The sequence below is a fragment of the Ruditapes philippinarum genome, unplaced genomic scaffold (assembly GCF_026571515.1).
Source record: "Ruditapes philippinarum isolate M1 unplaced genomic scaffold, ASM2657151v2 ctg365_1_1_1_1, whole genome shotgun sequence".
NCBI lineage: Eukaryota > Metazoa > Mollusca > Bivalvia > Venerida > Veneridae > Ruditapes > Ruditapes philippinarum.
Genome location: NW_026861359.1, coordinates 454,366 through 467,117, shown reverse-complemented (window position 1 = coordinate 467,117; position 12,752 = coordinate 454,366). Strand labels below are relative to the sequence as shown.

The 12,752-nt window shown below is 33.6% G+C and overlaps 2 protein-coding genes across 2 annotated transcripts; one reads left to right on the top strand and one right to left on the bottom strand.

The window, feature by feature from the left end:
* Positions 1-688: 688 nt before the first annotated feature.
* LOC132715366 (uncharacterized) lies at positions 689-5,224 on the bottom strand. Its single transcript, XM_060698357.1, has 5 exons — positions 4,882-5,224; positions 3,388-3,552; positions 2,629-2,814; positions 1,845-2,129; positions 689-1,212 (listed from the first exon to the last, which is right to left on the bottom strand). The coding sequence occupies exons 1-5, from the start codon at positions 5,087-5,089 to the stop codon at positions 746-748; spliced, it is 1,311 nt and encodes a 436-aa protein (XP_060554340.1). The 5' UTR covers positions 5,090-5,224; the 3' UTR covers positions 689-745.
* Positions 5,225-5,433: 209 nt separating this feature from the next.
* On the top strand, positions 5,434-11,330 carry LOC132715367 (uncharacterized protein C11orf42-like). Its single transcript, XM_060698358.1, has 6 exons — positions 5,434-5,593; positions 7,665-7,845; positions 8,467-8,645; positions 8,965-9,072; positions 9,956-10,152; positions 11,251-11,330. Exons 1-6 carry the CDS (start codon positions 5,503-5,505, stop codon positions 11,263-11,265), a joined length of 771 nt encoding a protein of 256 aa, XP_060554341.1. The 5' UTR covers positions 5,434-5,502; the 3' UTR covers positions 11,266-11,330.
* The last annotated feature ends 1,422 nt before the right edge of the window (positions 11,331-12,752 follow it).

Sequence of the window (12,752 nt, the reverse complement as noted above, 5' to 3'; positions counted from 1 at the left end):
TTTTAAAATAAAACATAAGGGGCAAAAGGGTGAAACCCCATTAAGGATCAAAAAAATTCATTAAAAAAACCCATTAAATTTTAAAGTAAGAAGAAATATTTTTTGTTAGGGGCGGCCATTTTTTTTTAAAATTTGTATGTACGCAAGAACTTTAAACTTTAAAATCTCTTTTTTATCATGTTTTGATGTTTATTTTAGCACTTAAAACTATACATGTTCATTCATTGGTCAGTTTGTGTATAATTATTTATTTCCTTATTCGTTTTAACTTTTATTTGAAATTGAAAAAAAAAATGTACGAAACACAATGTTGAATTCAGTGACAACACCATCTGGAAACAAAATAAAATATTTAAAATAAGATGAATTGTTATTGTTTTTTTTATTATTGTTCTTGCTTAACATTCACAAAGCTAAGATTTAGATATTAGGAGGTCCTTTTATTTTCCTAACAACAGAACTGACAATGTTCTATGAAAGTTATAAAATTGTGTGTTGATTGAATGACAATATGAAAATTTGCCTAAATAAAAATAATTTGTGCTTATAATATCGCTTGCAGAGTAAAAAGGCCAAAGGTCACATGTGCAGAGAAGAGTGACTCAATGTCGCACATAAAGACATTTCTATAAGACATTAATGAATGAGAACTAAATAAAACAGAATATAAAACAAAGAATTGTTTTTCTCTAGATTATCTTTATTTTTCAAGAAAACAAACACTCAAAAAAAAGCAAGAAGTCTTTTACCATTCGAAATCTTCATACTCTACTGACTTGCGGTTAGGTGTCGGGTAATATGCGTACGGATCTTTTATCACAACGTCGTCGTCATCATCATCTTCTTCTTCCTCCTCCGCTTCCTCATCATCATCATCATCGTCATCGTCGTCGTCGTCGTCTTCGTCGTCGTCGTCGTCGTCAGCAACGCCATCCTCACCATTGGTGTCATTTTTTTCATCAGTGCCATCCTCGCCGTCTTTTTCTTCTTCATTCGGCTTAATGAAATATTTTGCTAAAAGCAAGTTTCGATTCAATTGCCTGTCCCGACGGAAATTGTATCGGAGTGAATTTAGTTCGCATTCAGTGTCAAAGTACCACACACAGTTGTTTTTGCGTCGATCTTTCCGCGGAAGTATTTGTGGACGGTAGGATTTTAACACCGTAAACCTTCGAGAAGGCACCGAATTTGGGAAGTCACCTGAGGAATGTCCTGCAATTTTACCAGATCAGGTTAGACAACTTAATGGTTCGATCTAAACATTTCTTTCTGTATTCATTTACGGTTAACATTGTTAATAAACTGATAGCAGATTGAAAATATTTTGGAAAGTGTCAATACAACATGACATGTCCCTGAAACATTGATTCTAAGGGTTATTTGACCTTTACCACTGGTTCACAAATCTTATAAGATTAGTCGGTTATCCAGGAAAACTGGCAATTACTGGTTAGTTATCCAGAAAAGCCGGTTGACTGGATCTAAAAACGGAATATGTGTTAGAATCGGCATAAAACAAATAAACAAACAAAAAAACAATGCTTGTAAAAAGTTGTTTTGAATGTTCTTGTTAAATGGACGTCTATTAAAAACGTAAAGATTTTTTCTTATTTGAATAAGGAATAAACATGCTTTAAGGGGTAGATCTTCAATGTATAATTTACATAATGCCTATTGCAAACCATGAAATGTGACTATTTAATTAAAGAAAAACTTTAAAACAAAGATTTTTGCTGTGTCTTTTGATATACCTTAAGCAAAGAAAGGTTTTCAGGAGTGTAACATAAATGACTCATTAACTACAACATTAAGATAAAAAAGGGCGGTAATTCTTTACAACTTACCTAATCTATTTTGGTTTGGAATGAAAGCATTCAGGAAGTTCTGCCAGTTGCGACGTCGCCTGTAGTTTAAATCCAGGACCTTGGTGATTGGTTCGATCTTCTTAAGAAGCCCGCATGATTCTTTGTACAGCTGCACTTTTGCGGCCTGGAAGCAAATCGGCACGGCGGCGGTGTACTCCGCCTCGTGGAAAACCTCCCCATCTTCTGTCACTTCTATTTTTAGACTTCTAGCCGTAATAACGTTGGTGACGACATAACAGTACTTGTGCTGAAAGCCGGTATCCTCTGTAACAAACAAGTTAGATAATATAAAAGACGAAAGTTAAGCATCTTGTATTGTCCGTTTTTATGGCGACCAAGATATCGCTGTCGTGCAAGGGCCTTCAATGTCTGTATACATGTTTCATTTGAACATGTTGTGGTTGTAATTTTTTTTTTAAAGTAGGATTTGAAAACATTTGAGACATATTTGAGACCTATTGAAGACATTTTAATATTACGCAACAACGAGAAAATAAGTAAATTACTCTGAAGTAGCTAACTTAGTGATAATTTTTGTGACGATTCGAGATCTTTCATCAGTTCTATGTTGTATGAGAATAAAAAATACTTTATTTTTCAAATTTGAAAATGTCAGACACCTGGGATATGGCGTCTGATTGAATCACATTAAAGTTATAATATTATACAAATGAGATAACTCTGCAACATAATACCATAAAATGGGCAACCTAGTTGCCTCCCTTATCATGTCAGATCATTAAATTTTAATAATTTTGCTCACCGAAGTTGTCCAAGTCTAACAGCACATTGGTGGGCCTGAGCTGGTCATTTATTTCACGCTTGTCCTCGACTGTCAGTGAGATCATAACCGCTTTCTCGGAGTGCCTCGACTGATACACTCGAAAGAAGTTCCGCCAGTGTAGAGTGTTCGTTTTCGGTATCATTGGCATCATCATGTATGTCCTCCCTGCAATGATTAATGTCCGTATAACATTTTGGTGAAATTTCAACATCACGTGAATGCAGAGCATACATTTTAAAACATAATTAAAGTTTTCAAAACGTACTTTTATGAATGACATATTCAACGCCGTGACAATGATTGGTGACTACGAGCATAGAGCAGCTTAACACATACGTATGCGTGCTTATCATGCATAAATGACATTTAAATGACAATTGTTAAATTTACAACGTGAAATCCTCTTTCTTTAAATCATATCACTTAATGTCAAAACGTTTGTGTCTTTTTTTCTATTGAAAGTGTAAATAAGTATAAATTAGGAAAATAACCTGACAGACGTAAGAAACTTAGAATCGAGCCCTACTCGACCAACGACCGTGCTTCACATTAAACCATGTGTTATTTTGTTCCAGTAAGCGGTCATGGTGGTGATCAATATAGATTGTAAGAACTTTTAAAACCGATCATTTTATCTGTTAGCGAGCAAAGTTACTTCTCTATGTTTAAAGAGACTTTTGTAATCGCAAAAAATGGAGAATAAACACCAAGTTTCTTAAAATATTTTTATTTAGTTACCTTCAGGATAGAAGTCACTGGCAACTCCGGCAAAGAAAGCTGGTTTGGGCTGCATGAGTATTCTTTGTTTAAAATCACGGTTTGTGCACAAGATCACCGAGCCGGCGGCACATGGACTGTCCACTATGTCCAGGAACGGTACGGCCGTCCATTTCTTACTGCTACCTGAAGTTAAAGATTTTAGTTATTTGAAATATATGTAACAGGCAGTTGGGCTCTTTATGTTTTAACCTCCATATGGACGTTCAGATATTTATAGAGACAGAGTAATGTTAAATATTGTCACTTTTATCGTTTTTATTTTCATTTTATTTGCAATATATTTTGGTTTCTTATTTGTTTTGTTTTTGTTTTCTGAGCGATGATTAAGAAATTATATCGGTAAGAGGGTGTTTAATGGCTACTTAACACCGCTTTGGAGTTTGCATGCACGAAGGTCCGAGTGCTAATTTTCTTTTTCGCCTCAAAATGACCAGTTATAGGGAATGCTTTTTTCCCGAAACACGGGTTCTGCATTATCCTATTCCAATTTCCTAGAGAAAATACATTTCTGCAATGAAAAATCACTTTAAGATGAACAGAGTGTATCTTTAAAGGCCTATTATGCTTCAATTCTAATTGATTGTAATTTTATTTCATATAAGATTTAAAAAAAAGTAACTGTACTTTTTATTATTCAAAATTAATCATTGGCTAATTACCTGAACCGTCGATTTCATCAGTCGCTTTTTTGATAATAAGTATAGATATAGTAAATAAGTATTTTGTATGGAAGTCGAAATACAATACTTTATTTACTTTATGCTACTTTTAAGACAAATGATTGCACAGGTTCCACAACTTTCTTCAAGAAAGAAACATCTAATATTCTCTAAACCTATTATTTAAACTTTTAAGAATACACGTTTTGTTCTTTCTTAAAAATCAAATTTTGTCTTTTTTCTAAATAAATGTAAATTATGACTATATGATGAGGCGCAAACCATTTTTCTTTTCATTTTAATTTTATTGTTTTATTGTTTTTTTTGTGTGCAAATTTGTCACGAACAATTTGTCACGAACAAAACTATATCGAAATAAAAGAAACGACTGTATAAAAATCAAAAAATTGGTTACTACTAATTTGGAAAAGGTACTGTATATGATTAATGATTGATTGATTGATTGATTGATTGATTTAACAATCGTGTGATTGATTGGTCTATTGCTGTTTGATAAATGTCTGTATACAGTGCTGTAAAAGCATAAAGTTATAAAACAGAACAAGGTTGACATGTAAGAATTATAAACTTCCATGTTATCTAAACTTTGGAAAAGTTTTTAGAATAGTTTTTATATACGTAGCTAAAAGGCAAATAAATGGTTGGTCGATATAATTTGCCTCATTGCATGCTGAACCTCTTTTGCATCAAATAAGAAAATATAAATAAAAATTAAATCTAATTATACAGATAAAATTCAACATAAACTAAACTATTCGAGTGTAAAACTTACCCTTGTTAAAACATTCGTCGATAAACGTTTGCCGGAAAACATCCCATGTCTTGATCAGATTAATTTCCGGTGTACTCGGCTTGTCGGGAAATTCGTTAATATGCAATTTGTTCAGAAGTTTGTCATAATATCTATGACCGCCGCAGCCGAAAGGTGACCGGAAACCGTCAAACACCGCCAACAGTGACTTTTTATCCTTTAACGACATTGAATATCAACATTCATGACTGCTAATAATAGATATACAGTCTGATCGTTTATAAAATGCCGCAACTTAATCACGAACGTTTCAAACATAAAATGGCGCCACCACGTTTCCAAGCAACGTCATTGACAATACAACTTTCGTTTCCGCTTCCGGTTATTTTTTCCTTCATTTTTTTATAGACCTGTTTCTATATCGATGATTTAATATTTTTATACCCAATATATTTAAGAATATTATAAACTAGAGTTATTTAAAACTATTTTCATCAAATAAACCAACATGTTTGAAGTTGTTATCAATTCTCGCTGCTTTGTGACGTGATCTTTATTATAACGTCGCTAAGAGACATCTATGACGTCATCATTTAATAGTTATCCCGCCAACAATGATGACAGGCTGAATTTCTTTCAAAAATGAACGCAAAGCTTTTTAAAAAGCTTGAAACGTGTAATGCGGAACAGAACTGGGAATATGTGCGAGATATTGTCACAATTCAGCTAATGGGTGAGGAAATATTTGAGCCGTGTCACGACAAATCCAACATAATGGCTTTGCGACCAGCATGGATCCAGACCAGCCTGCGCATCCGCGCAGTCTGATCAGGATCCATGCTGTTCGCTTACAAACTCTATTACAAGTAGAGAAACTGATAGCGAACAGCATGGATCCTGATCAGACTGCGCGGATCCATGTGCAGGCTGGTCTGGATCCATGCTGGTCGCAAAGCCATTATGTTGGTTTTGTCGTGACACGGCTCATTTAACTTTAACTTTCAATGAATACAGGATTCACGAAAAATCATTCATAAAGGAATCAGAGATGTTATATTTCCGATCCTTAAAGATCGTTCAGCGCAACATAATTGTTGCTTTTTTCTTGTTTTGTGGTTCCAGTATTCCTCACTTTAATACTGTTGAATCACCCTTAGGATATGTGGCCTGCTTTTTAAATTTGTCTTTTGACGTACTATCTGTGATATGCAGGCTTCATATCCTTTGATCCTCTTTCAAAATTCCATTTTATTTAGTTTCTCGTTTAGGGCACACGCATTATTTTACTTGGGGACCATATGCCGCTTTTCATGGAATGGCACTAAGTGTCACATTGAAGGTTCCATGATAACCGCCATATAAACACATCTGCGGATGTTTCAAAATTCAAAATTGTACCAATTCATTTTAAATTTTGAATTCTGCTTAAGCCGGTGCTAGGGGGCGTGGACGGTAGTTTGCATTTTACAGTACCGTCCATGAACAGGCTCAATCAAACCGAGCCTGCGACATTTTCAATTATGCTGTGTTGGACTTTCTTTAGGGATTCTTATTTTCTCTATTTGATTTAAAACAATTCTTCTTATCATTCTAGTTTCTACCTGTTTTTATATAATATTTGTTTGTTTGTTTGTTTATTATTGTACATGAAAAAATAGATTGCTGACCGCGTGGGTTCGAACCCCGTAAGTGGCCAGCCGTTGTTTCTGTGAGCAAGAAACTAAACTAAAATAAGATTACATTATTTTCACACGTTTTAAAATTTTATGACATATGAATATTTTATTTCTTTTTATTTTTTGCAATAAGACATAAGTATATAAAATCATAAAAAGTAATGGAATTCTATGTACAATTAGCTTCTATTTCAAATTATGAACAAAAAGGAATGAAGAACGAATTTTAAAGCAAATTTTCTGTATACATGTATTTATACAGCAATGTGAAAATTGCCTTAGAAGATTCAAATACAGATTTAAACAATTATACAGTGCATGTATAAGAATACCCTGCAATATGTAAATTAGAAACAAAAATATTACTCTAATCAAGATACGACGTGCAATAACATTCCTACACATTAAATTTTCTCGAATGGACTTGTCCATCATTCAGTCTAGACAAAACCATTTACAATGTAATATTTTCACACGGAAATAAGATTTTAGAACGCTTTTTGGTCCGCTTCTCCTCTACTTTAATATTTCCGATTCCGCGGGAAGAGACCGGGAAGAGAGCACGGGGAGTGATGTGCGAATTCAGCAGCCGTGTTCCTATTTTCCTCATCGGGTGAATGCCTGTTACGCCAAACACAATTGAAGGGGTTAAAATATAACCCATGCGATTATTTTTGTGAAGCCATTTTATTTGGTCAGATATTTTTTTCTGGTTTCAAAGGCAAAGGCCTACTTTATCATATTCATATAATTAATCTGTTCAATAAAAAACAAGCGGTTTTCTCAGCTTTCGACATTAAATCTTCTACTGTAATCTTTATTTATATTTTTGACCATATTTGATTGACAATTTAAGGGCTGTTCAATGTCTTTATTCATTGACAGTTATTCATCTAAAAATGATTACACATTAGTTTGCAAGAATATTTGAGCCGCGTCACGACAAAACCACGCAGTCTGATCAGGATCCATGCTGTTCGCTTACCAACCCTTTTACAAGTAGAGAAACTGATAGCGAACAGCATGGATGCTGATCAGACTGCGTGGATGCGCAGGCTGGTCTGGATCCATGCTGGTCGCAAACCCATTATGTTGGTTTTGTCGTGACGTGGCACATTTTCATTCCAGGAGACAACGTGTTTCCGGTTCCATATTTGAGAGAGGCGACATGCTTTGATATAGGACATGTGATTCTGAAGGGCAAGCGTTCAAAGCTCGAGAAACTTACTGGTGTAATGACGTCATCACTTCCGGTCGGACAGCTGTCAGATTTTGTTTCTGTCGACAGAGATCGAGAATTTATGCAAAAGTTTGTTATCATTTATTTTTTCTCTTTTTTATCAACAAAGTTCAAAGCATTTTTTAAAATTATTTCTAGGTTATTTCAAAAAGGTATAAAAACACTGACTTAGATATATTTTTGATTCGCTACAATACGAAACTTAAGCCTATTGAAGTTTGTTTTTAAGAAATGTTTACAAATGCGTTGTTGACATATTTTCAGGAACGAACATAATTATCTATGAGATTTTGATAGAAGTTTATAAACAGAATGTTAATAATGCAAAAAAAATCAAGACAACACAATCTACTCTTTCTGATTTTAATCAGAAATCTTTTTAATAAGATTAAAACCCTCGCCCGTTTTCCATAAAATCCAAAACAAGCATACTTTAACGCTCTCTTTCATGCGAAATAAGAGTAATCCAAATAACGTAAGGGGCCGGTTCTTCCTCTGTGCCTTATGAGTAATATAATACCCGTATGAGTCCATTACCAGTAATATTTAAGTCTTTCCATATATAACTGTTATAGCATCAGTGTGACTAACATAAAAACTACTATTTTACTATTTTCAAATTATGGAATATAATCATTACAGATCATACAATAAACCTGCGTTTTATTATACAATCCGCTGTTTTGACAGGTTGGGAAATATCAGGAAAGACACCGATCTTCGACTAAACCAGGCGTACGAGTTTCACGAATCCGACATGAAGCATGGCGTGAAGAAGACGCTCACAGTTCAACTCTGGGGCTGCGAAAAATGGTCGCTGGAGTTTGCGCCAAAACCCGGAGAACTGTTAATAGATCTCCAAAGAAAAGGTTTAAAGTTTGAAACTTATTCAATTTTTCAATACCATATAAGTTAACTATTTAAAAATATCTTTTTTTTATTCTGTCAAGTAATATTGTCCGTATATTATATCTAACTACATTTTGTAGTACCCTGATTTTGTTTCTTGTGACATTTAACACTTTTTGCCATTGTTTTAGTTAATATGTGAAAATAAAAAAAAATGATTTCTCGATTTTTTTCAACGTCCATGTTTCTTCATTGATGTCATTTTCTATATTTACATGCATCAAACAATTTTGTTGATAAAATTTGTATTTTTATAGAGAACTTGCAATCTTTTTTTAGGGTATAAGAACATTGACCGGATATACCTTATTACGGAAGTGTATTACGTCAGTGACGTCAAAATCAATTTGACCATAGGAAACGAAGACGATGAGTATATAATAAAAGGTAAATAAATTACATGTACATGATATCTGAAACGTATATGAATAATAAATTAGATAGATTCGCATTTTTCAAGTATTACCCTTCACTACAGAGTTATTGAAGTTGTAAACGTGTATTTGAACCTGTTAAAAGAAAAAATATAGAGGAAATATTTAAATAAACGAACAAAGGAAACGTTTCTGAGACAAACGAGATACCTCTTTCTCCGTGTTGCCATCTTATGTTGACTTCAGCGACTGGAATCGGAACTGTGTTGGATTAGCTATAATCCATCATAGGAACCCACGGTACACATTCCGAATATGATTACTCTTCATGTAAAATTTACTGATACTGGTATACGGTAAATAGCCTGGGTTACGGAGGATGAACTTAATCATAAATAATTATTGTAGATATTTTTTTTATAAAAGCTTGACGCTTTTTTGGGCCACTGTCGTATACGCTCAATGGAACTCTATAGTACTGATGTTAGGTGAAAAATCATGGCCATGACACTAGTCGTCCACTAGGCCATATATTTAATGTTTTGTTGAAAAAAATATAGCAATGAATAACAGTAACAATAATAATAATGATGATGATAATAATAATAATAATAATAAGAAGAAGAAGAAGAAGAAGAAGAAGAAGAAGAAGGAGAAGAAGAAGAAGAAGAGATGAAGAGATGAATAATGTAATATTATTGAATCACATACCGATGTAATTGTAATTCGGGGAGATAACTACACAATTAACTGGACATCAAAATAGAGACGGTGTTATTTCCCTCTACATTTGTTTCAATATTTTTATCTAATTATATATTATAGCCAGACGAATCGTGTAATCAAACATTATACAATGCATCAAAGTAAATTATATTTATATACTTCATTTCTAGGTCAGATTCCTATTGGATTTACCTTGGTCCGCTACCATGTACTCCCCGACGGTACACTGGGACCGTGTAAACAGAAGAAGCCAACCTCATGGTCCGCAAAGTGGATAAGAAATGTTGTCCGGGAAGCGGATGGATCTCTAGTCACGAATATTTTTCAGGAAGCTAATACTAGCCAGGAAAGTAACGTTGGTTCAAGGGTTAATACTTATCTATTTTTGTATCTTTATCTGGTTTGTACTCGGCGGCATCCATTGTCATGTATTTGAACTGTGTTCTGCATCCGTTTTCGTGTATTTAGTTCGTCGTTTTAATCTGTGTTCTGCATCCGTTTTCGTATACATGTATTTAGTTCGTCGTTGGAAACTTAGTCAGTGGTCGGCATCCGTTAAATATGCATTCAAGGTGTGGTCGGCATCCAATTATTTTTTTTTGTCACCTTTCACTATAGTTTCTTGGTTTTACTAAGATAAGTCACAGTCACGTGGAAACCCAGGTTCACTTCAGTGTTTTTTTTTGGTCCTTCGCGATCATTGACTACAACACTTTTAAGTGTTGAAAAATTAAGTACCACTCCAGCTGGTGCTAGGGTACCTGAGGGGTGTTACATTTATTCCGTAATTCCTCATGTATAGACTCAATCAAACCAAGTCTGCAATTTTTATGTAACTCTGTTGTGATTAATGTTTCCGAAGGAGCATCCTTCTTAATCATTACACATTGTAGTCACACAAGACAAAATTCGTATTTTAAAAAAAAATCTCCACATGTTACAAATTTAAGTAAATTCAGTTTTTTTAAAAATAATTTTCGATAAAAAAATTGTTGCGTTTCAAACAACTTTTTGGCGATAACAAATGCTATATACCTAGTCGACCTTTACCTTGCTGACAACTTCAAATGATGTCAGTGTTTCTATCTTTCAAAAAAGCATATTGTACATTTAACATAGTCTGTTGTCAACATTCGAGTAAGTTTTCGCGTGTATGTATTAGTTGTAGTAGTAGTAGTTGGCAATCATTTTAGTGAATTTAGTTCTTTGAGGACATCTATTGAAACGTAGGATGAACGGGGGTCTGTTTCAAAACGAAATGCATAGACTTCTATTGCACAACTGATTTCTTAATTGAGTATACTAATTTTTAAATTGAATATACTATATAGACACTATATTGTTGTTGATTTTTAAATATTTTTTTGTTTATTTTTTTGCCATCATATTTTTACTTTCCATTTCATGTTTAAATAGAAGTATTCTCTGGTCGAAAATAAAATAAGTTTCCATTTTTGTTTTTCAGGAGGCTTCAAAATAAAGAATGCAGTTCTGTGATAAACTTTCGTAAAATATTATCATCAATAAAGTTGTTTAAAATTCAAATACTGTGTTTGGTTTAAATGCTATACATTTTTTTTCTGAATAGAGGCCTCTTACATCATGCGATTTATCATAACATAGGCCAAATAAAAGCACCATTTTCGCGAGGACATTAATCAAATACTTTTACTCGCTCGAAGTAAAGTAAAACTGGTTAACTTGCATATGTCATAACCCACCCACCACATTAATTGTGCGAAAGTTTATTTTAGAACTATTCTTCACATTTTTTTTCATAATGGGAAGAACTATCCTTTACATTTTTTAGAATTATCCTAGAATTTTAATTTAGAAAGACAAGAACTATACTTTACATTTTATTTTAGAACAGCCAATGATATTCCCAGATTTCAGTTTGTAATTTTAGAATAACCATGAAAGTTCTTCTTATATTCAATTTTTCCCTATAAATTTGTAAAACTGATGTTAGAGGCCTCTGTCCGGAAAAAGAATAAAACAAATGAGCTGTGTCATGACAAAACCAACATAATGGGTTTGCGACCAGCATGGATCCAGACCAGCCTGCGCATCCGCGCAGTCTGATCAGGATCCATGCTGTTCGCTATCAGTTTCTCTACTTGTAGTAGAGTGGGTAAGCGAACAGCATGGATCCTGATCAGACTGCGCGGATGCGCAGGCTGGTCTGGATCCATGCTGGTCGCAAACGCACTATGTTGGTTTTGTCGTGACGCGGCTCATATTACAAATCAGAGTTGATAGCATGACAAGTGTGTACCAAAATGCTCTGTCTGCATCGTACATAAAACATTAGATAAGTCATTATACTATAAGCGCATCAATGAAAAATGGTTGTCTTTCACTTCAAACGATCGTTATTTTGGTATATGATAAATAGAATATCAAGTTCGTGTAAGTTCATTACTAAATCTACTGCATACGTACTCGTTGAACAAAATAATATAATGCTTGCCAGACGCTCGAAAATAGAATTTTATTCAACTCGTTCAATTAATTCAGTATTAGGTTAGTCTTATCTTTTGTTTACAAATTTCTTTTTATTATTTTCGCTGCGAAAGCACGTGATATATCAAAACAACAACAACAAAAATGAAATTTGACCGGAGTCGATGCATGAAATAAACGAAATTCAAAATGAAAAAGACGATGGTATTAAATGCTTATAATGCAGCCTTTATAAGCAAGATATCAAAAACGAAATATTATGAAATAGAATGATCAAGTATATCGATCGGAAAATTTTCTTATTTCAAGCTATTCAAGCTCAATTTGAATGAAGAAAGACATTTGCATTGTGTTCACTTCAAAAATGGAAATAATTATATAGCTTTTCAGTTGTACAGATTTGTTTACATGTTTAGTGTATAAAATAAAATGTAGACCATCGAATTAAAAACCATCCATTTAAAAAATCAACAATACAAAGTAAAGGAAAAGAGCGCCTTT

Bases quoted from the DNA above. Each gene is read 5' to 3' on its own strand.
- LOC132715366 (XM_060698357.1), bottom strand. From the start codon at position 5,089: ATGTCGTTAAAGGATAAAAAGTCACTGTTGGCGGTGTTTGACGGTTTC. The intron at 3,553-4,881 runs GTAAGTTTTACA...CTTTAACTTCAG, and splicing joins CGACGAATGTTTTAACAAGG to GTAGCAGTAAGAAATGGACG. The intron at 2,130-2,628 runs GTGAGCAAAATT...TGTTTGTTACAG, and splicing joins GTTAGACTTGGACAACTTCG to AGGATACCGGCTTTCAGCAC.
- LOC132715367 (XM_060698358.1), top strand. From the start codon at position 5,503: ATGAACGCAAAGCTTTTTAAAAAGCTTGAAACGTGTAATGCGGAACAG. The intron at 5,594-7,664 runs GTGAGGAAATAT...TTTTCATTCCAG, and splicing joins TGTCACAATTCAGCTAATGG to GAGACAACGTGTTTCCGGTT. The intron at 9,073-9,955 runs GTAAATAAATTA...CTTCATTTCTAG, and splicing joins CGATGAGTATATAATAAAAG to GTCAGATTCCTATTGGATTT.